General features: G+C 41.7%; 2 protein-coding genes across 3 annotated transcripts in view; one reads left to right on the top strand and one right to left on the bottom strand.

The window, feature by feature from the left end:
• The window catches only part of Spata1 (spermatogenesis associated 1), a 37,619-nt gene extending 22,780 nt beyond the window's left edge, over nt 1-14,839 (bottom strand). For both annotated transcript variants that reach the window (XM_045138311.1, XM_045138313.1), the window contains exons 1-6: nt 14,802-14,839; nt 11,234-11,410; nt 7,676-7,782; nt 5,936-6,053; nt 3,294-3,347; nt 2,984-3,209 (exon numbers count right to left, since the gene is read on the bottom strand). In XM_045138311.1, the coding sequence (XP_044994246.1) occupies nt 2,984-3,209; nt 3,294-3,347; nt 5,936-6,053; nt 7,676-7,782; nt 11,234-11,269 (541 nt within the window). In that variant the 5' untranslated portion in view covers nt 11,270-11,410; nt 14,802-14,839. The remainder of the gene's footprint in view (nt 1-2,983; nt 3,210-3,293; nt 3,348-5,935; nt 6,054-7,675; nt 7,783-11,233; nt 11,411-14,801) is intronic.
• A 215-nt stretch (nt 14,840-15,054) lies between these two features.
• On the top strand, nt 15,055-22,288 carry Gng5 (G protein subunit gamma 5). The gene is made up of 3 exons (XM_004653650.2): nt 15,055-15,208; nt 18,278-18,417; nt 22,062-22,288. The coding sequence occupies exons 1-2, from the start codon at nt 15,128-15,130 to the stop codon at nt 18,401-18,403; spliced, it is 207 nt and encodes a 68-aa protein (XP_004653707.1). The 5' UTR covers nt 15,055-15,127; the 3' UTR covers nt 18,404-18,417; nt 22,062-22,288.
• The last annotated feature ends 792 nt before the right edge of the window (nt 22,289-23,080 follow it).

The following is a 23,080-nucleotide window of genomic DNA, read 5'->3' as shown; positions in this document are numbered from 1 at the left end:
GTGTCTGGAGTTCCTTTGCAGCAGGAGTAGGTCCTGGCACACCCAGTCTCTCTCTCTCTCTCAAATAAATATTTTTTTTTTTAATTGAGGACACCCAAAGTCCTGTGACCTCTACTTACACACTTGGGGCACAAGCATCTGCACACACACATGCATACATTACACAATTCACACACCAAATACATACCCTAGACAGAAAAGCCAAAAAGGAACAGTAAAATACCATTCCCTTTACCCACCCTGGAAAAGAAACAACATAAAGCTCTGCAGTAAATTGCCATAGCAACAGAGGACATGTGTCTGTGATTCCTAGTGCCACAGAGCATGATGCACGGTTCCTGAAATACCTATGTAACTTAATAACAAGAATGATGCAAAGTTCTTCTCCACTTACTTTTGAAACAATAACAACAATGTTTTGAGAAAAAAAATTACAGGATCACATTCACAGAAAGGGAGTGTTGCAGTCAGGTTGGCACTGCTGGTGGAAATCACCCGACCAAGAGCAGCTTGTGGGAGAAAAAGTTTATTTTGGCTTACAGACCCCAGAGGAAGCTCCATGAGGGAAACGAAGACATGAGCAGAGAGAGGGTGGACATCACCCCCTGGCCAACATTTTGGTGGATGAGCAACAGGACAGTGTGCCAAACACTGGCAAGGGAAGCTGGCTATAACACCCATAAGCCTGAGCCCAACAATACACTGCCTCCAGGAGGCTTTAATTTCCAATTGCCATCAGTTGGGGAACCTAGCATTCAGTTTATGGGGGACACCTGAATCAAACCACCACAGGAAGTAACTGTGAAACAGTTTTGTCCTATGAGTGCGACAAAGAAGACAAAAGAGAAGTTACATAAACAAAGGCTTGTGCAAGCTGCAGAGCACTGACGATGTGTGTAGCATTTGTCAAGAGTGAAAATTCAACATGCCTCTAGTTCCAGTGTGGTAAACATGGGCTTAAGGACACAGAGCTCAAGCCCTGGGCTGACGCAGTAGGTATGATTTTAGGTGTGCTCATTTCTCTAACTTCAGAGTTCCCTTTGCTCTAAAATGGCACAGCGCTGAAGCACACTGCTCAGGCCTTGGAAGTCTACTATAAAGTTCTGATTTCTCCAACATGGCCTTTTCCCCAGTTTGAGTCTTTATTAGCAAAGACTATTCTTCATAGTGTCTAAGCTGTCTTTAAAGGACTGAAATCCAGTCATGGCATTCTTGTTGAAATACTCCAGATGGCATCCCACTGTCTACTTAAACTCTCAGCCTTGCAAGTTCTTATCGTTCCAGTCTCTACCTGTGATTCCAGAAACCTGAGTTTATGGTACTGGACCCCTCACCCCTTACGCTATGATTATAATAGTGTCAGTAATAACGGTGGCTAAAAATTATTGTGCCTGCCATCCCAGTAAGTGAGCCCTGAAAGCACAATTCATGCCATAGATAGGGGAAGGATGCATTCTGCAGGTGGGCACTAAACCATCCACATGGCTACATCTGTCATCTTGGATTTGACTGAACAGAGTATGACAGGCTCTTATCTACCATGGTAAGCAGCCTGAGTGCAAGTGTAATGGGACAAAGCCTGTAGATAACCAACCCAAATTATAAAAAGAACAATGACATTAACACTGTTAAGGATAGCTAATGAACTAAACTGAAACCAAGGGGATACAGGAAGGTGATGTGAACTGTTCCTTTGATCATGACAATCTACTAGATCTATAAGGACTGCTTTGAAGGTGTGTTTCCTAGGTCCCCCTCTTCCCTTAGTGTTAAAATGACCATCTGGAATGGAAAACGGAGACAAGCTCAGAGAAAGACAAAGATTCCCACTGAGCTCCTCACAGGCATCATGTAACAGGTAGTAAACTAGCTTAGAGAATGATGTCATTAGATACTAATATTCTGCAGCTGTAGTAGAGGTTTGTATTAGTTTTGTGGGGATTTACTCCACTTATATTTAGTATTCATTCTGGCCTTGAAAACAGTTTATTTCATAAGTAATGTGGTAAATATGTTTTGCTCATTTTTTTTCTAATTAGTTTTGTTTAAACATTTATATGTTTAATTTTCATTGAAGCATTTTAGTTCTCTACCAATTTTTAAGAATCAAACTGCTGATTGATTGATAAATACCAGGTATAATTAAACAAAAAATTAAATTTAAAAAAAATTTTAAAAAATTTTTAAAAAATTAAAAAAAAATTAAATTATGTTCCTCAGCATTAGAGTTGTTTTTTCTCTGGCTTGAAAGAAGAGGATATAGCCAGAGAAAGACACATGAGGTCGGTTTTCCTGGACAAGATGTTTTTGCTTTCTGAGTAATAGAGTTTTATTTTATGGTAAATCACTTTTTTCCTTTCTTCTGTAATTTGAAACTTATCATGAAAGTAATAAAGCTGGCACAGCTTACTTAAGAGCTGTAGCTATTTTAATTTTGTTTTTATTTCAACATAGTCCTTGAGTTGAGTTTATTTTCTTTCATGCCTGGCAAGTGTGTGTGTCACAGGTGTGATGTGGTGTATATGTGTGGTGCATAATGTACACATGCATACGCCGTACCCCGTGTGCGTGTGCGGAGGCCAGAGAACGCTGGGCGCCCCTCCACTGCCCGAATGCTTGTTTCCCGAGGGGAGTCTTGTCATTGCTTCCAGAGCTTTGGTGGTGTTCTGTGAACCCAGGATCCCCCAGTCTTCGCTGTAGGACTGGAGTCCCTGGCTATGCCAAGGTCTTTATCTGGGTTCTGGGAACGGAACTCGGTGGTCTGAGACCCCTTCCCTCCTGCATGCTTGTGTGGGAAGCATTTTTAACTATTGAGCAATCTCCCCAGCCCTACCTGGCAATTTTTTTTAAATCCTCAAATTGAATTGTAGCTATCCTTTTATCTTGTCAATATTTGTAAGGCAGTATTAGACCAGAATTTGGTGACATGCTTAGTGTTCAAATTTGCTACAATAAACTGTTTTCCCCACTGAGCTGAAATCACCTTCCTGAGTCTTGTTAAAGTCTTTCAACGAGTTTTCCAAGAAACTGGGGTCTCTCGCAAGGCTGTCTCTTGGCAGAACCCTGCTGGCTGGTCTGTGGAGTCTCCCGTCAGTCCCAGCAAAATCGCTGCTAGTGCGCGGCTCGTCTAACGTCACTGCTGACGATGCCGAGCACACGTTTCCTAAATGGTCCATAACCGGGAGTAAATACAGCTCTGGTTGAAGAGCCTGAAACAGGACAGTTAAAAAGTTAGAACAAACAAAAGCATTTCACATTTGAAAATTAGTATGAATTCGAGATATGTTACATACATATGGAGGAGCAAATGATTTGAGTTTCAGTTCCGATTCTTGCTTTTCTTTTACCTACACATAAATACATGGGGAAAAAAATAAAGCTTTGATAATATTCTGTGATTTTTTTTCTACTTTTCTTTTTGCAGAGGCATACACACACACACACAAACACACACACACACACACACACACACACACACATATTGCTCGTTTATTTTGTTTTTGTTTTTTTGAGGTAGGGTCTTGCTCTAGCCCAGGCTGTCCTGGAATTCACACAGCAGTCTCAGGGTAGCCTTGAATTCAAGGTGACCGTCCTATCTCTGCCTCAGGAGTGCTGGGATTAAAGGCATGCACCACCACACCCAGCTCCAGAGGCATATTTCTATAGTTTATCAATTAAGAAAACTAGTAGGGCTGGAGAGATGGCTTAGCAGTTAAGTGCTTGCCTGTGAAGCCTAAGGATCCTAGTTCAAGGCTATATTCCCCAGGACCCACGTTAACCAGATGCACAAGGGGGCGCACGCATCTGGAGTTCATTTGCAGTGGCTGGAAGCCCTGGAGCGCCCATTCTCTCTCTCTCTCTGCCTCTTTCTCTCTGTCACTCTCAAATAAATAAATGAAAACAAACAAAAGAAAATTTTTTTAAAAATTAAAAAAAAAAGAAAACTAGTAACGATGGCTAGACTCCAGAAAATGTAGAAGATAACCCTATTTATACTCACTACACCAAACACCAGAAATTGTTACCTTTCTTCCTTATTGCTAAAGAAAAAACAATAATCAGTACATTAATATTATGGCACATTAAATAGAATTCTAATGATTGAAAACTTTTTGAAATTTAGCTGCTGATTCAAGAATCTTCTATTACAAATTATACTAATAATTCCAGGTGAAATGCCTCATTTCGACACTATAATTTATGTAATTTGTAGAATTAACTTAAACAGCACTAAGTGCACAGTATCTTGGTAGGAGGTGAGTGCAGATCTCTTAGTCCATAAAACAAGACCACTGTTTCCAAGGACATAAAGTCACAGTTGAGTTCAATGTTAAATAAGTTCATAAATGAACACGTGCTAATGACATGTTGAGCTGAATAATAAACTACATTTTAGAAGTTTAAATATAGAAAATATTGATTAAAAATAAATCATGTATGGGCTGAAGAGATTGCTCAGTGATTAAGGTGCTTGCCTGGAAAGCCCAACAACCTGAATTCAATTTCCTAGCACACAAGTAAAGCCAGATGCACAAAGTGGTGCAGGTATCTGGAATTTGTTTGCCGTAGCTAGAGGCCTTGGTGTGCTCATTCTCTCTTTCTCCTGTCTATCTCTCTCTGATTACAAACAAACAAATAAATAAAATAAAATTTTTTTTAAATATTTTATTTATTTGACAGAGAAAGAGGGAGAGAAAGAGAGAGGGAGAATATGGGCACGCCAGGGCCTCCAGCAACTGCAAACAAACTCCAGATGTGTATGGCCCCTTGTGCATCTGGCTAACATGGGTCCTGGGGAATCAAACCTGGGTCTTTTGGCTTTGCAGGCAAACACCTTAATTGTTAAGCCATCCCTCCAGCCCAAATAAAATATTTTAAAAATTAAAAAAAATAATGTAAAGCTATGAGATAGCAGAGACTTTGAGATCTAATGACTTTGAAAGACTAGGAATTTCAGCTAAGAATGTTCTCTATTTTGACTACCTACTTACTAAATCATAGAAACTACCATTAGGCATGTTTAATAAATAGCTAACACCAAAACATGTTGGAGCCATGTCATTTTCACATCAAATAAGGCTAGTTATGGTCCAAGGCCATTTCCTTCTAGAACACAAATACTTAGCTAAGATAAGATACTTTTATGCCCCAGAAATAAATCTCCTTGTAGGATTATTGTGATTTTTTAGAAATGTATAAATTCAAGATTATTATCATTGCCAGGTGTGGTGGCGCACACCTTTAATCCTAGCACTTGGGAGGCAGAGGTAGGAGGATCGCCATGAGTTAGAGGCCAGCCTGAGACTACATAATGAATTCCTGGTCAGCCTGAGCTAGAGCGAGATCCTACCTTGAAAAACCAAAGGGGGGAAAAAAAAAGATTACTATCATTAAATAATTTTCACATTCATGAAAAAAGATATTGCCGGGCGTGGTGGCGCACGCCTTTAATCCCAGCACTCGGGAGGCAGAGGTAGGAGGATCACCGAGAGTTCGAGGCCACCCTGAGACTCCATGGCGAATTCCAGGTCAGCCTGAGCCAGAGTGAGACCCTACCTCAGAAAAAAAAAAAAAAAAAGATATTTTTTAAAACTATCAATTAAATTAACATATATGCATATGTACATATACACTAGTTGATCACATTTTGAGTTTGTGCTCCATTTGTTCTTTAGGGAATTCACACACACACACACACACAGTGAGAGGGGGGGGGGAAGAGAGATCCCAGCATCATTACAATGCCTGACAAATGTCCATGAAATCCAATTTTCACAAACTATATACTTAGTAATGTTTCCATCTCATTATGACTTACACATCATGATTACACATCTCAGAGTAGGTGAAGGAACTGACTTGGTAAGCACTTAAGAAACATAATTTGATAATGCATGCCTTCCTTTAACTAAGAGGAAAAAATAAGAAAACATACCACAGCTAAATTATTTCCGATGCATTTCAGAAATAAAAACTTTTCTGTAACAGCATCTTCACCAAGAAATTCACCAAGGCGCTCCCTCAGGGCTTGTAAAGTAAGCTGTGGAGATACTCTGAAATAGAAAATCATTGTACATACTGATTTAATATATCAGATGCAGCTTAATGCATTGTTTCTACATTGCCTGGTACTTTGTAGTTCCTAAGTAGTTTTCACAACAAGTGATCAAATATCTGTCTTTCAAAATTATATAATGAATATTGCTTGTAAGTCTTATTTTATACTGAAAAATAAAATGATTGTTTTGCTAATACACCTTCAAGTTTTATGATCACAGTGAAACTTTACTATGGACTTTATATACTTTTATTGATATGATAATTCAGCCACAAATATATATTTTGGCAGCTTAGAAGTAGAGCTCATGGTTCAGAATTACTACAGTGACTGAAAGCTGCCAGAATCTATGTCTCTCCCTTCCTTAATACTCAACATTTAAAGCCATCATTCTGGTTTTGCTCTAAGTCCTTATTTTCTAGGATCTTAAAGGACATATTATATAATATATTTACTTAACCCTTGTTTTAGCAACAAATATTTATTGAGGACCTTATTTATGTGTCACATACATGGTTCTGAGATATGAAAAGGGTACAAAAATCAACAAAACACAAAATTCTCTTTCCAGTGGTAGGACAGCAGTTAGCAAAGTACATAGCAAAAAGACAATCATCTTTAAGACGGTGTTAAATGTTTTAGAAAAAAAAAAGCAAGGAATTTATAAAGAGACTATGCCTGTTATTTAAAATACAGTAATTTGCCGGGCGTGGTGGCGCACGCCTTTAATCCCAGCACTCGGGAGGCAGAGGTAGGAGGATTGCCATGAGTTCAAGGCCACCCTGAGATGACAGAGTTAATTCCAGGTCAGCCTGGACCAGAGTGAGACCCTACCTCGAAAAACAAAAACAACAACAACAACAAAAAATACAGTAATTAGAGTACACACAAAAATATATTTAAATAAAAACCTGAAGTATATAAGACAAGTAAGGATAGAAACCACATTCTAGACAAAAAGAACACAGAATACAGGGTCCTGAAATAGCTCAGATGTAGTATGTTCTAGAACAGAAAGGAGGTTGATGTGACTGAAGAGACCAGTGACAAAAACTAGGAAGAGAAGTCCACCCAAGACAAAGAACAGTGTCATGTATGTCTGAATGTAAAAATGCAAATATAGATACATTTAAATGTAGATAACATCTGCATACATGTTTTTATCTTTCAAACAATTATAAGTAAAGGACATTGTCAATTTATTGCTTTAACTATTATTCACAGCTTGTCAACAGGTTTTTAATTTCAGAAAACTTCACTTAATTCTTCTTATATAGAATCTAACAATACACAGGTTACATGCAGTTTCTGGGTAGTAGTAGTATGGTCAAGTAATAGCTGTTCTTATAGCGATGTTTGATTTGACACACGCAGATTATGAATTGCCATGCTGAGGAGTAAACCTAGGGCGTAACGCATCCCAGACAAGCACTTCATCTCTGAGGTACAGCCCAGCCTCATGCAGTGCTATTTATTAACTCTGTTAAACTAAGAATGAATCCATTACATGGACAAAATAGTCTTCACTTACAAATTTTAAATTTCATGAAAACACTTTTCTCTGCAGCCCCAAAAATTATTTTGCATGTGCTTTGTTACATGACCACAAACACTTACCTTATAAACCCAGCAGAAATAAATTTGTTAATAACCTCTATTGAAATAGTATTTAGTTTATAGTTCCACGATCCTTCAGGGACATAAAAAACGTGAAGTTCCACCAACTGAAATGACAAGAATACCAATTAAAGTACTTCTAAATAGAAAAAGAATCAATTAGTGTCTTATAGTATTGTAAATTTAATAAACACAACTGGAATAAGGAATACAAACAGCTGTTTGAATGAATTAAATGAACTAAAATTCTTGACTTGATACTTAAGAGACCATTTTCCTTGGAAATAAGGTCAGATATGACTAGGTTCAGAAATTCTTGCAACACCTTTGGCCCCCAGAAAGCGTATCAGACGTTAGAGACCAGTTTTCCCATCACAAGCCTTTACTCCCTCCTCCCTCCCTTCTCTATTCCACTGAAGTGATCCTGCCGAGTCCCTTTCCTTGTAGTGTTTCCTAGAGTTTGAGGGCTGCTACCTTGCATGCTTACAAAGGACTAATACTATACTTTTGAGAACATATTTCTCTCCCATAGTCCTGGGAAGAAGCGCTTCTTGATGTTCAGCATGACTGAAAGGTTGTTTGTGCTTATGAGAAACCATCTACTTTGTTTCAGTTAATGATAAATTGTTGTGACTCTACTTAGAATCTTGCTTAGAATATGTAACTTATTACCACAGAAAGAACAATGGCTCCTCTTGTGGATAGGCCAGCGTTCACTGAAGCCCCCGCCACTGAGGACCTGTAAGGGGCACCTAGCTCTGCTCTGTGGACCCCCGCCACTGAGGACCTGTAAGGGGCACCTAGCTCTGCTCTGTGGACCCCCGCCACTGAGGACCTGTAAGGGGCACCTAGCTCTGCTCTGTGGACCTCCACCACTGAAGACTTTTAAAGGAGCCACCCGCCTGAGGTACGTTCTACAGAGTGCTAATAAAACTCCTCCAAGCCAAGAAAACTAGCTCAGCAAGTGCTTTTTTTTAAAATTAAATATTTTCTTTATTTGGAGGGAGAGGAAGAGGCAGAGAGAGAGAATGGGTGCACTTTGACCTCTAGCCACCTCAAAGGAACTCCAGACGCAGGCGCCCCCTTATGCATCTGGCTAACGTGGGTCCTGGTGAAATAAGCTTGGCTCCGGCAAAAGCCTTAACCGCTAGGCTATTTCCCTGGCCCTCAGCACTTTTTTTTAACTTAAATTTTTAAAATTAAAATTTAAAATTTTGAGGCAGGGTCTCATGTAACCCAATTGTTTACACGGGTGCTGGGAAATTGCACTCAGAATTGGGATAGCTCAGGCCCTGATGCAGCAAGGGTTCTTATCTGCTGAGCCATTTCCCTAGCTGGACTGTTATATATTTTAAGAATTATAAGCTGGGCGTGGTGGCACATGCCTTTAATCCCAGCATTCAGGAGGCAGAGGTAGGAGGATTGCCATGAGTTCGAGGCCACCCTGAGACTACACAGTGAGTTTCAGGTCAGCCTAAACTACAGTGAGACCCTACCTCAAAAAAGAAAAAAAAGAACTATAATCTCAAAGATTTCCAGACCTAGTTTTTGTTCTTCAGGGCACTAAGTTTTATGAGATATTTAGGCCAATTGTATTACAGAATATTCTACATTTTAAATTTATGTCATGGGCTAGGGACAGGGCGTTAAAGCACTTGCTTGTTAAGTATGAGGGTCAGGGTTTAATTCCCCACTAGCCACGTAAAGCCACACGCCCAAAGTAATGCATGTATGTGGAATTTGTTTGCAGTGACAGTAGGTCCTGGAGTGCCCATGTTCTCTCTCTTTCAAACAAGTAAGATATAAAAAAATAAAAAATAAAGACGCTTGCTTGCTTGACGTTACCTCTAAGATGACAATGAACAAGTTTCTCCACTTGGTCTATCCATAAACAGTTAATCAGCCTTCAGAAAAATGACATATGGTAGCCATGTGGGACAAGACTGTTTTACTGTGGTACCCTGTATTTTATATCTTCTCCATCAGGACACATACAACGCTCTTCCTCTTACATATATCTAAGTTTGGTCAGATAGGTTGTTGGGATAATAGCCAGAACAGACTGTAAGGGTGAGACAGGGAAACTGTTGTGAAGCACTGGAATAATTCATGTGGGAGATCTGGGAACTCGGAGCAATGTGCTGGCAGGAAGGTGATGGAAGTGTCAGAGTGTGCATATACTCTGAAGCTAGAGTCTATAATGTGATGTGAAGCTTAGCAGAGAAGAGTGAAGTGAGCAAGGACCTCAAGCATGACTCCCGCGTACTTGGCCTCAGGTGCTACAAGGACAGATTTGTTATCACCTGATTTGAGAAAAGTGGCAGGTGGTACAAATTTCTGGGGCAGGATAAAGATCCAGCTATATTTTATATGCATGTTTGTGCTTGTATGTACACATGTATGTAGGTAGGTATGTGAATCTGGAGTTTGGGTGAAAGCAGAGAGTAAAGAGCTGAAATCTTACTTAATCCAGTATTAAGACGTCGGGGGAAAATATGTAGATAGAGAGGGAAGACTTGGGGTGAGCAACTCTGGGTGCAGGAGGAAATCCAAGATAATGTGTATGCAAGAAGCAAACTGAAGTAATTACATCAACAAAGACAGAGGGATGAATGATGTTTAACTGTGGGGCACAGAAAAGCCAACAGATGTAAAGGCCCAGTTGGAGGCAGTTTAAGAGAGGAAGGGGAGATGCTGCTGGGGGCTTGAGAAGGGACAACATACTTGTGTAGAATAATGGAGTTAAGTCAATGAGTGACACACAGTATGACTGCATACCAGCTACAGGTTCATGTATTTCAAGTGAAAAACAGTTCCTAGAATGCTGTTTTTTTTTCCCCCATTCACACTCAGCTCCTTAGGGGAGGGGTATAGGTGGAGAAGTGAATAAACAAGTGTTGCTGCTTTGCGAAGGAGCACAGAGAAGCAAGAGGACAAGAAGTGGAGGGCTGGCTTAGTAGTTAAGGCGCTTTCCTGCAAAGCCTAAGGATGATCCAGGTTCGATTCCCCAGATCCTACGTAAGCCAGATGTACATGATGGACCATACATCTGGAGTTTGTTTGCAGTGGCTGGAGGCCCTCACGTGCCCATTCTCTCTGTCTCTCTTCTCTTTCTAATAAATAAATAAGTAATAATTTTTTTTAAGTTGAAAAGAGTAGAAGAGTGATCTGATCTTCAGGGCATGACCAGTGAGCTATGAAATAGTAAAAAGGGATTGGATCAATTAATTGGAGGTTACAACAGAGAAAAGGAGCTAGAGATGCAGGAAGCATAACTAGATAACAGGACACATGATGTCAAGACCATAGTGGTCTCAGTAGCCAGCATTTTACATAGTACATATTTTTGCTTTATCAAACTTTTTGGGCTGGAGAGATGGCTTAGTGGTTAAGGTGCCTGCCTGCAAAGCCAAAGAACCCAGGTTCAATTGCCCAGTACCAACGTAAAGTCAGATGAACAAGGTGGCGCATGCATCTGGAATTTATTTGCAGTGGCTAGAGGCCCTGGCACACCCTTTCTCTCTTTCTCAAGTAAATAAAATTAAACAAGAAAATTACCTCTGATGAAGCGGGTCGACTTGGATTGAGTGACATACTGACCAGTGTTTCAATGGGATAATTGTTAGATGGAATTATGGTTGTTTTTTAATCTTTCTTCATTTAAATAGTGTTCAATAAATATAACAACAGATTTTTTTCTGTTTTGTTTTAGATAGCATTCCAGTTATTTCTTCTCTGTGAATGTTAAGAGTGAAAATAAAACATAAAAGTTTCAATACAGGCTCAAAACGTAAATTTAGGAATGTATACAATCTTATTATTCTAATTAAAATAGATGTATCTCTGGTATGCAGACTGGTAATTGTATAGAGGATCCTCAACCCATGATGTGTGAAGGTCATATCATGCTTCAGATTTAGATGTTTGAACTTTCCTGAGGCAGCAAAACATGGTTTGATGTTCTCCTGCCACGCCGGGCGGCACCAGAGGCCAAAGCTCTCATTCAGCCACAGGGGCACAAGGGTAACAAGATACTTTACAATGTACTGTTCTAAGCTAGAACATTCAGTAGATGAGGCATATTAATAAAGACATTTTACTTTCAATTTAAAACGGCTTTATGAGAATGTGACCCCATCCTAAGGAAAAAGGAATTAAGGTAAACTGGTACATTACATTACTCAGGACTTCTGACCAGGCATTTTTTTTTTTTTTTATGAGAGAAAGAAAAAAAAAATAGAGAGAGAGATTGAGAGAATTGGCATGCCAGGGCCTAGAGCCACTGCAAGTGAACTCCAGACACGTGCATCCCCTTGTGTGCACGTGCGACCTTGTATGCTTGCATCACTGTGCATCTGACGTATGTGGGACCTGGAGAGTAGAACATGAGTCCTCGGGCTTCGCAGGCAAGCGCCTTAACTGCTGAGCCATCTCTCCAGCCCACGACTAGGACATATTTTACTATTCTAAACAATTCACTTTCTTTGGGTGAAAAAATAAGCATAAGCTAGGCGTGCTGACGCCCAGCACTCCGTAGGCAGGGGCAGGAGGATTTGCCATGATTTCGAGGCCACCCTGAGACTACATGGTGAATTCCAGGTCAGCCTGGGCTACAGTGAGACCGTATCTTGAAAAACTAAAGGGAAAAAATATTTTTTAAATGATAAATACATAGTATTTTACTTAATGTAGAACTTTACTTTTGGAAATAAAAAGGGTGAATTTTGTTTTTTTTTTAATTTTTCAAGTAGGGTCTCATGCTGGTCCAGGCTGACCTGCAAGTCACCATGCAGTCTCAGGGTGGCCTCGAACTCAAGGCGATCCTCCTGCCTCTGCCTCCCAAGTGCTAGGATTAAATGCGTGTGCCACCACGCCCAGCAAGGCTGAATTTATCTCAATGGATACTGGAGGATAAAAATTCTTTCCCCATATGCATTACTTGTAGGACTTAGATGCCCCTAAATGTAAACAATCATTCCAGCTGAAAATAATATTCTTGAAATATATCAGATATCATTTGTATATGACTTCCTGTTTTCTCTAACAGAACTTATGGGAGTTCATAAAAATGCATGATAAAATTTAGAATCAAATGTATGATAAAAACTGAAAAACAGGGCTGGAGGGATGGCTTAGTGGTTAAGGTGTTTGCCTGCAAAGCCAAAGGACCCAGGTTTGATTCCCCAGGACCCACATTAGCCAGATGCACAAGGGGGTGCACATGTATGGAGTTTGTTTGCAGTGCCTGGAGGCCCTGGTGCGCCCATTCTCTCTCTCCCCCTCATTCTCTGTCAAACAAATAAAAATAAAATATTAAAAAATTAATTCACTATGACTTATATGGGTTTTTCCAAGGAAGCGTTTTTTTTTTTTTTTTAATTGAAAAACAAGGAAACTGAATTAGTCTACAAAGGAGTTATCAAAGTTGGCTAACGACACAGTGATTATATGAAAATCACAACTAAAGCTGTGTTTAGATTTCAAAGCACCATTCCACACTGGCCTGTATTACAGTAGCAGTACACGTCCAACACAACTCAAAGCCCCTCTGATCTGGTACTGACTCCAGCTCTCGGAAATCCTATTAGACGCCACTAATTGTTTTAGTGGTATTAAAAGATTATTTCCTGGTATACACAATCTTCTGAATCCAATTAGCTTCATACATTGCTTCCTATATGTGATTCATCATTTTTGACTGTTATACACTACTTTAAATGGATTAGTACTTTAGGAAAACATCTGTGTAATTCCATTTGTTTCTTTCTGCCTTTGTACTAATATTAATCTCTTGTATGAACTTAAAAGCAGCATGTTTCAGATAAATTTATGACTACTTAATAAAAGTAATAATAGTCCATACTAATTAAAGTTCACATGAATCTATTAACAGGCAAATTAGAGGACTACAAATTTGTGTAGGCACATTTAATATGATTTTAACTCAGAACAAATTTTTAATTAAGAAAATTCAATAAAGCCCTAGTTCACTATTGTATGGTAAACTGTGCCCCAACACACCCTTCCTTTCATGGTAACCAAAGAAGCCATCTTTTGAACCATAATAATAACTTTGTCGTTTCTAAATGGATCAGCACTAGAGTACCAAGTTCTTGGTAAGGATGGAGAGACTGCTTAGTGGTTAAGGCACTTGCCTGCAAAGTCACAGGACCCTGGTTCGATTTCCCAGTATCCACTTAAGCCAGATGCTCAAGTTGGCACATGTGTCTGGAGTTCGCCTGCAGTGGCTGGAGACCCTGGCACACCCATTCTCGCTTTCTATGTGCTCCTCCCTCTCTCTCAAGTAAATAAAAATTCTGGGTAAGCCCAAAACAAACGAACAGGTATGATATGAAAGGATAAACCTGTAAGAGTTAGAATTGGGCTGAAGAGATGAATTAGTGGTTAAGGCGCTTGCCTGCAAAGCCTAAGGATCCTAGTTCAATTCCCCAGTACCCAAGTGAAGCCGGATGCACAAAGTGGTGCATGCGTCTCAAGTTCCTTTGAGGTGGCAGCTAGAGTCCCTGGGGTGCCCATTCTCTCAGCCTGTCTCTGCTTGCAAATAAAATATTTTTAAGAAATTATAAAAGAATTGGGACTCAGTATCCCAAGTATTCATTGGTAGCAACTGAAGCTGGGTTCGAGGCCACCCTGAGACTACGTAGTGAATTCCAGGTCAGCGTGAGCTCCAGGGAGATCCTACCTCGAAAAACAAAACACAAAACAAACAAAACAAAACAAAACAAAAAACAAGAACAACCCCCCCCCACCTAGTTCTTATAAGTTCTTACGGCTACTGTTAAAATAGAACATTGAATAAGGTGTATTTAATCTTACAAAAAAAAAAAAAAAACCCCTGTTAAGTATTAATGGCATCTTTGCCTATTAATAGCGGAGTCGCCAGCAAAATAATTAATTTAACTTTCTGGTAGGGAAAGAAGACGGTTCTCATAGATGTGCCTGCCATACTCTACACGTACACAGTTTCTTTCTCACAAACTCCAGGAACAGCAGTGAAGTTTCGCGGGCGCCACCGGCTCCCCGCGGACCGAGGGGACGCCGCGCCCGGCTGGACCCCGCCCGCCGGCTCCCGGAGGCCCCCGGCCCGCCTCCGCGCCGCCCTCACCTCCGGCGGGCCCGCCTCTCGGCAACCGGAAGACGCCGCCCGCCCGGCGTCGCGCCCACCCGCGGCTCGCCTCTTCCTCCCGCGGGCGCCGGCTGCGGGGCGCGGCGGGGCGCATGCGCGCGGGGGACGGGGGCGGGGGCGGGGCGCATGCGCGCGGGGGGCGAGGGGGGGCGGGGGCGGCGCCGCGCCGAACCGGAAACGCAGCAGACAAAGTTCGGAGCCCCCCCCCCCCCCGCCGCCGCCGCCGCAGCCCGGCTCCGCGCACCCGCCCGCGCGACTGCCGACCCTCGCCCGGACGCGCCGCCGGCCCGGCCCTCGCCCGCGCCATGTCAGGCTCCTCCAGCGTGGCCGCCATGAAGAAGGTGGTGCAGCAGCTCCGGCTGGAGGCCGGGCTCCACCGCGTGAAGGTGAGCGGGCCGCGGCGGTGCCCCCTCCGCCGCGGTCCTCCGGGCCTGATCCTCCCTCCTCCGCGACCCTTCCACCTCCGGGGTCCTCCCTCCGCCGGGCTCCTCCGGGTGCCGTCCGTGCCCTTCTCTTCCTCCCCAGGCCCCCTGGACGCCCGGCTGGGTGTTTTCCGACTCGCCTCCCCGTCGTTCGGGTCTTTCCCAAGCCCGCTCCGCTCCCATTAGCCCCAGAGCCTCCTTCCGTGTTCTCCCGCCCACTGCACACAGACCCGGGGTTCTTGGGTAACCTGAACCGTGGCTTTCAAAGGGGAAGTTTTGTTTGTGGAACCTTCTGGGGCGCCAAGGACACTACCCCTGGCCGGGACAGCCGCGAGCAGAGCTGCTTTTGGAACCTACTGGACACAGTTTGCTGGGAGCTGACCTTGGGGTGGCGGGCGGGGGATATCAATTCACTAGTCCACATGCCCCCGGAAAGTGATTGGCCAGTGTTTGTCTTAATTTTGGCATGCTGGCTAGGATTGGCCTTGTCTTGAAATGTTTGTTTTGGGGGTAAAAGCCTTTTGTCCTTGTTGATAAGACAACCTGGCATGTTTCAAATACTTCCTTACTTTAAAACTTCTTTCTGATGCAAGAGGTCAGGTTACATTTGAAAGACCTGTGATTAAAAAAATAAACAGGAGTGTAATTCACATACCCTGCCAGAAACTGTCCATTTGCATGGTGATCTGGTTTTTACACTCATCACACAAGTGTGCTTTCTTGGCAGCAGTGTCTGGGCCCCAGCTTACTTATGGTAACCACAGGAGGGAAAAAGGGAAATTGCTATCAGTCTTGGTTTCCAGTCCATATCTCTAATGTCCTGTTTCCGACCTCATTTGCAGTAGCTTAGGCAGTCCTGGCCAGATGTATCTCTGGAATACGAAATGATTTGTCAATCGTTTTGTTATCACTCATATATGTTGCTGTCATAAAGTGAGCTGGGGAGAAAAAAATGGTGGGCTGGGGAAGGAAAAAAAAAAAGTTTGGTGCAGGCAGTGGTTACCATAGTGGTGGTTAGCTTCAGTCACAAAGGAAAAAAGGGTCTCACACTGGAAAAACTTCCTTTGCCAAGAAAACCCAAGCTACTTGGGTGACCACCTCTCAAGTCTGACAGGGTAGGATTTCTGATTGGAATCATTAAAACCAACAGAAATAATCTGGTTTTTGGAGTTCTCAATTCCTGATGTCAGGGCTCTCTCAAGGCAGGAGGGATAGACCATTTTGAGATTTTAAATAAGTTTCTCTGAACACATTTCTAAATGTGGTAAGGTTCCATTTTACATTGTTATCCAAGCCCGTGTGCTGGGTGCTTTTTTTGTGTGTGTGACAGTTATGAAAGCATGATCTTACTATGTTTAATTATTCTTTCATCTCGGAGTACAGTTAGTAATTATCACAAATGCTTAACAGACTGTCCCAAAGGTAGGTCAGGAAAGGAGTCCTAGTAATTATGCCAGGGTTGCAATTCCAACCCCCTGGATGGTGACTATCATCATACCAAAGGGGATAGCAGCTTGTTAGTGAGTCTCACATTTCCCCACTGCTGGAAATGCTGTTTCCACTAATATTCGGCTAGATATATGTTAACTCCCTTTCTTTGAGGTGAGTAGCCATTTACCATTTAAGAGGTCAGTCCTTGCACCTGGTCTTTTTTCTCCTGAACATTGGGGCTCCCACTGTTCTTTCTTGTTCTCAGTGCCTGAAGTGTAGCCAGCACATAATGATGCTGGAGAGGTTTGTGGAAAAGGAATTCCTATCTATATGGAAAACAAACTTGGCAGGCACTTTATGCCGACTGCTGGTTATTGTGAATGAAAGTGACTGCTGTGTCATTGTGAAAACTGACACTCGCCTTGCCCTCCCTCCTCGAGCTGCACTTTTCTTGAGGGGTAAGGAGCCAGCAGAGTTTACCCTGTGCCCAGGATGGTGGATCCTTCATCAAGATCTGGCTCTAACCTTAGGGGCTTATGGAATCGAGAGCATCAGTGATGCTACTAATAAGACTTGTCACCTTCCTTAGCTATAGCTAGGAGTGAGACTAAAGTAAATGGCATTAGCTGTCTGTAGGGGTCTTGGAGTCATTGATGATATACATCTTGTAGTTCTTTGATTTTGTTGTAGAGACACCCTTGGGTCATGTGACTTGAAAGGTTGATGGCAAGCCCCAGTTTATCCTTTCTGATAGCCTGTCTTGAAGAAACCCTCTTTTCCTGCAGTGTGACTAAGCAGTGCCCGTGTGTATGTAGCCCTACCCAAGTATGGTTTTATGAAACGCCTCTGGTGACTCTGCTTATGTCCTACATCAGTCACCCAGCCAGAAGACATACAAATGACAGATACTTGTGTGGAGGAGTGCATGCCTTTTAACCTATTTTAGCTTAGATACAAGAAATACGCCAATCTGTTTAAATTTGAGGAATATTCTGAATGCATTCTTAAGTACTGTTTTGTTTTCAAAGTTCTAATGTGTTATGCTTAGGGAAATTTTTCCAGTAATAACTACTTTCAAGATAATGGTTTCCTAGAACGTTAATCTTTTTGATAAACCTCTGATATCATGTACTGTTTTTAATAAAAACAGGATATTAAAGTCTGAAGTTGAACAGCTGATTATAAATAAAAAAGCCGGGCGTGGTGGTACACACCTTTAATCCCAGCATTCTGGGAGGCAGAGGTAGGAGGATCACCATGAATTCAAGACTAGCCAGGAACTGGAGTGAATTCCAGGTCAGCTTGGGCTAGAAGGAGACCCTACCTGAAGAAAAAGGAAACGAGACATGCTGTCCTTTGTAGATAAATGTAATTGTACTTGATACCAAATTTTCTGATGATTTTAGTAAGGAAATTGTAAAAACGTGCCACAACCTAGTCTTTCTTAACGTGTCTTAAGTATGTGGGTGATTGTTAATTCCTCCATTGGTATGGATCCTTTGAGGCAAGAGAAGTGCTACTTAGTAGTTAACTATTTCCAAAGATTTGCGAAAAGCCATCAAAACCTGACCACGCCATTTCCCCCCTCACTGTTCCTTGTAGGTCTCCCAGGCAGCTGCAGACTTGAAACAGTTCTGTCTGCAGAATGCGCAGCATGACCCCCTGCTGACTGGAGTGTCCTCAAGCACAAACCCCTTCAGACCCCAGAAAGTCTGTTCCTTCTTGTAGTCAAATCTTCAGAGGTAAGTTTCCTTAAATAGCGCCCCCTAATGGGAACCAGCATTTGGGCCTTTTGTCTGCTCGCTGACAGGGTCCACCGCTGTGGTTTTGTTCAGCAGTCTGTATTTCCCATCGTCTCTGTGGGGGACACCCCTTGACTTCATTGCCACGAAACTGATGGCTCCCCTTTTATGGTAAGAGGTGTAGCAGAGCCTGAACAGGCACGAAGGGGACGAGGGGCTCAGACTCCACTGCTGTCACAGCCGCGTGTGACAGTTCGCAGCGTTGGCCTGAATGGCAGATATTTGGGGTTCTCGGATACTAGATTCTTTTTGTCCCAGAAAACTGACGATGCTTACAGGGAGGACTTAAAAGTACTCCATTGGGTCTGGATGAGTTCTGATGGTGCTGATGTCGTGGACCTGCTATGGGACTGTACAGCAGAGAACTGAGAGCACGTCATTGAGCTGGGATGAGCCCACAAACAGTGGCATTGAGAGTAAGGAATAGCAGGTTTTGCTATTTATTCTCATTTGTTTGACAGCTAACACATGAGGGACTTGAGTTGGAGGCAAATAATAGATTGGAGGCTTAAGAAAATAACCATTTGCTAGCGTATTAAAGGATTCATCAGCCAGGCATGGTGGCACATGCCTTTAATCCCAGCACTCGAGAGATAGAGGTAGGAGGATTGCTGTGAGTTAGAGGCCACCCTGAGACTACATAGTTAAGTCCAGGTCAGCCTGAGCCAGAGTGAGACCCTACCTTTAAAACAAAACAACAAAAACGAAAGCATCTGTCTGTCGTTAATTTTTTATCTTCCAGATCAAATATCATGGGTACAAAAACCTGTTTGTCCAAGAGATGTGACAAAAATGTGCTTTGGATAATTTCAAGTGTAATTCAAGGATACTCTTGTTTTTAATCCTTTTACATTAGGGTGTGTAGTAGCTTATAAACAGAGACGAACTTTCATAACTAAAAAGAATTTGATATATGGCACACACCCTTAAGGAACATTCTGACTTGAAAAGTCCAGGAAGCTGCTTCCTAAAATACCTTGTTACATAGGCTTTGTGGATTTGGGAGTGTCAGGAAGTGTAAGCATGGGCCAGCGAATGCAGTGATTGGCTACAGTGACTAAGCAGGGAGGAGGGGAATACAGTGACTGGCTATGAGGACTAGGGAGGAGGGGAATACAGCCACCTTGAGGTAGCATGTTCTCCATAAAGACAGTATTTAGTATTTGTAAGAGTGTTATGTCCTTGCTTTGGTTTTTTCATATCTTACAGATCATTAAGTATTCTTTAAGACTTAGTTCTTGTGTATTTACAAAGTGATTTATTTTCATTTAATATATTGTTAAGCCTGTTAATGGTTTTGTTCATAAGAGTCTACACATGTGTTTAAATGACTTTATTACAGTAGAAGAAAACTGGTTATAATTTGAAGTAGTATGGGATAAGGAAAGTAGAGTATAAAACACCTTGACTGAATCTATAATATAAATCACTTTCATAAAATGTTCATGGTAAGCCAGTGAGGTTCTAGCGCCTGCATTTCTTCTAAGCTCCCATTCACAGTCTTAGGCCTATCGTGAACATGTGCATTTAAAATCACTGGAGTCTATACTTAGAGCTTAAAAAATAAAGGTGGTTCTTACTATTCAAACAAAATGACAATAAAAAAAGCCCACCTTTGTTCATTTAGCATTAGGGAGTGCATGAAATTACCACAACCAATACATTTACAGGTGACTGCTGATGTCATGCAATTTCCTCTTAAGAGAAAGAAATTATATTTTAAAAAATAAACATCATGGTATAAATACTTTAACATTCTTCTTTTAAAAATACCAAGGCTTAATTATTCATTAAGTATTCTTTTTTTTTTTTTTTTTTTTTTTTGGTTTTTCGAGGTAGGGTCTCACTCTGGTCCAGGCTGACCTGGAATTAACTCTGTCATCTCAGGGTGGCCTTGAACTCATGGCGATCCTCCTACCTCTGCCTCCTGAGTGCTGGGATTAAAGGCGTGCATCACCACGCCCGGCTGTTACATTAAGTATTCTGTAACTGCAATATTTTCCATAGTTATACTATATTAACTTTTATCCCCCTAAAATATTGACTTACTTGAGAGAGAAAAGAGAATGGATACACAGGGCCTCTTGCCCTTGCAAACTCCAGAGTATTTGGCACTGTGTACGTCTGGCTTTTACGTGGTACCAGGGAAGTGAACCCAGACCATAGTAAGGCTTTTTAAGTGCCTGTAACTGTTGAGCTCTCTCCAGCCCCTGCATTTTACCTCATTTAGTTTCAAAGTTTCCAAACTGGAAGACACTCCTTGGTATCTACAGGTATACTTTAACTCGTAAAATGAAGTTCTAGAAATTACAAGTAGTAAACAAGGGTGAATATTTAAAGCCTTTAATACTTGATAACCAACCATGCTAACACAATTAGTACAATACTTTGATCTTCTACCTGGGACATGGGTAGATTTTTGCCGAACTCTTAACCAAACATTAATTAGCTTGCTGTTATTTTATGTGAAGTTAATTTTTTTCCATGTCTCTCTCCCCCACCCCTTAACTGAATTTGTTTAAACTTCAACATGTTATGAAATGCAATTTTCAAATGACTACAAAGGTGAACTAGGTATTTCCATTGAGGTTTTTTGGGATTTTTTGTTTTGTTTTTTTGAGGTAGATTTTCACTTTAGCCTAGGTAGACCTGTAATTCACTATGTAGTCTCAGGGTGGCCTCACACTCACAGCAGTCCTCCTACCTTTTCTTCCTGAGTGCTGGATTTAAAGTTATGTGGCACCACACCTAGCTTCTTCTTTTTTTTTTTTTTGTCTTTTTTTTTTTTTGAGGTTGGGTCTCACTCTAGCCCAGGCTGACCTGGAACTCAATACGGGGTCTCAGGGTGGCCTCATACTCATGGTGATCCTCCTAACGCTGCCTCCCAAGTGCTGGGATTAAAAGTGCGCACCACCACCACCACGCCCAGCAATAATTTTATAAAATATATTTTATTTACTTATTTGAGAGAAGGGGGGGAGAGAATAGAATGGGCTTGCTAGAACCTCCAGCCACTGCAAATGAACTCCAGATGCATGCGCCCCCTTGTGCTCTGGTTTCTGTGGGTTCTGGACAATTGAACCTAGATTCTCTGGCTTGTAGGCAAATGCCTTAAACACTAAGCCATCTCTCCAGTCCCTCCATTGAGTTTTAAATGCTTTACTTTTTGGTATATGTCCAGTGTGTGCCCAGATACTTGTGCCCCAGAGAAGTCAGATCGTTCCCCTCTACTGCTCCTCCACCTTATTTCTCTTGACAGCCGCTGCACCTGAGCTCCCACTTTCTGTCAGGCTAGCAGGTCTGGGTCCGTGCTGCTCACAGTACCCCACAGGGCACTGAACAGGCAAACTGCCGATCCAGCCTGGACACTGTCATGAACGCGTACAGCTTCTACCCCACTAGTGTTGGAAGTCGAGGTCCACCTGTACATGATGCACCACTACTAAGAAAGCAGGCAGACAGCATGAGCAATTTAAAAGATCAAAAGTAGAAAAGCAAGGGTAATTGTTCAAGTATTTGTGATAAAAATGTAAAAACTGTTCTTTGACACTTTGCCCTAATTCATCCTTTTTTTCTTTTGTCAGGTTTCCTAAACTACTTTTCATGAACCAGTGAATATTCAAGAAAACTAAATCGAAGCCTGTATAAAAGCTTCCCTGTAACACGTGCCATAAGATGCCGTTTTCTACTTGTCAGTCTTTAACATCTACCTCTGAGTTTTCATGAATTTCTACTTCACAATGTTATAGCTATTTTGTATACACTGGCTGCAGAATACAATAAAACAGCATAAATATCCTTGGCCTTTTAACTACCATGAAATGCATTCATTGTGTATTAGTCTATTTTCAATCCCGTTTTTTAAGCACTTATGTCATATAGGGAGTGGTTACTAGGGAATTCAAGAACAATTTCAGGTTTTCATACTCTGATGGTTAGGAGGATGCTAAGTTTTAGTTTCTATCCTGAATTATTTTAAAAATATTCTAAATAAGTTCTTTTAGCAGCATTACCAGATTTACCTAAGAAGTTAGTTGGGCTGGAAATGCCTTCTAGGGCTAGGAAGATGGCCCAGCAGTTTAAAACGTGCTTGCTTGCAAAGCCTGTTGAATTGGATTCAGTTTCCCAGTACCCACATAAAGCCAGACCACAGAGTGGAAATAAGAGTTCCAATAGGGCTGGAGAGATGACTCGGCAGTTGCTTGCAGGGCCTGCCACCCTGGGTCCAATTCCCCATGCATCTGGAGTTCACTGGCAGTGGCGAGAGGCTCTGGTGTGCCTGTTTCCTCTTTCACATTCTCTCTCTGCTTACAAGTAAGAAAAAAAAAAGTTGCATTAAGGAAAACTCAGAACTGAAGAAGGAGCCTGCGTGCCACAATATTAGGCAACAGGTAAAGGAATCTAAAGTTAGCTCTGGGAATTTTGTAAATTTGCTTCAAGTCCTGGTAAATCATATTGGTCTTAAATCTTTAAATACCCTTTTGATGAAAGACAAATACCCTGAAAGTCTGGGCTGCAATGTTAACTGTATGCCAGGTTCAGGACCCCAGATTTAATGTATTACTGAACAGAGGTCACACAGAACTGTTTTCCAGCTAGATCC

The sequence above is a fragment of the Jaculus jaculus genome, chromosome 19 (assembly GCF_020740685.1).
Source record: "Jaculus jaculus isolate mJacJac1 chromosome 19, mJacJac1.mat.Y.cur, whole genome shotgun sequence".
NCBI lineage: Eukaryota > Metazoa > Chordata > Mammalia > Rodentia > Dipodidae > Jaculus > Jaculus jaculus.
The sequence above is the reverse complement of the archived record's forward strand: the minus strand, read 5'-3'. Positions and strand labels throughout refer to the sequence as shown.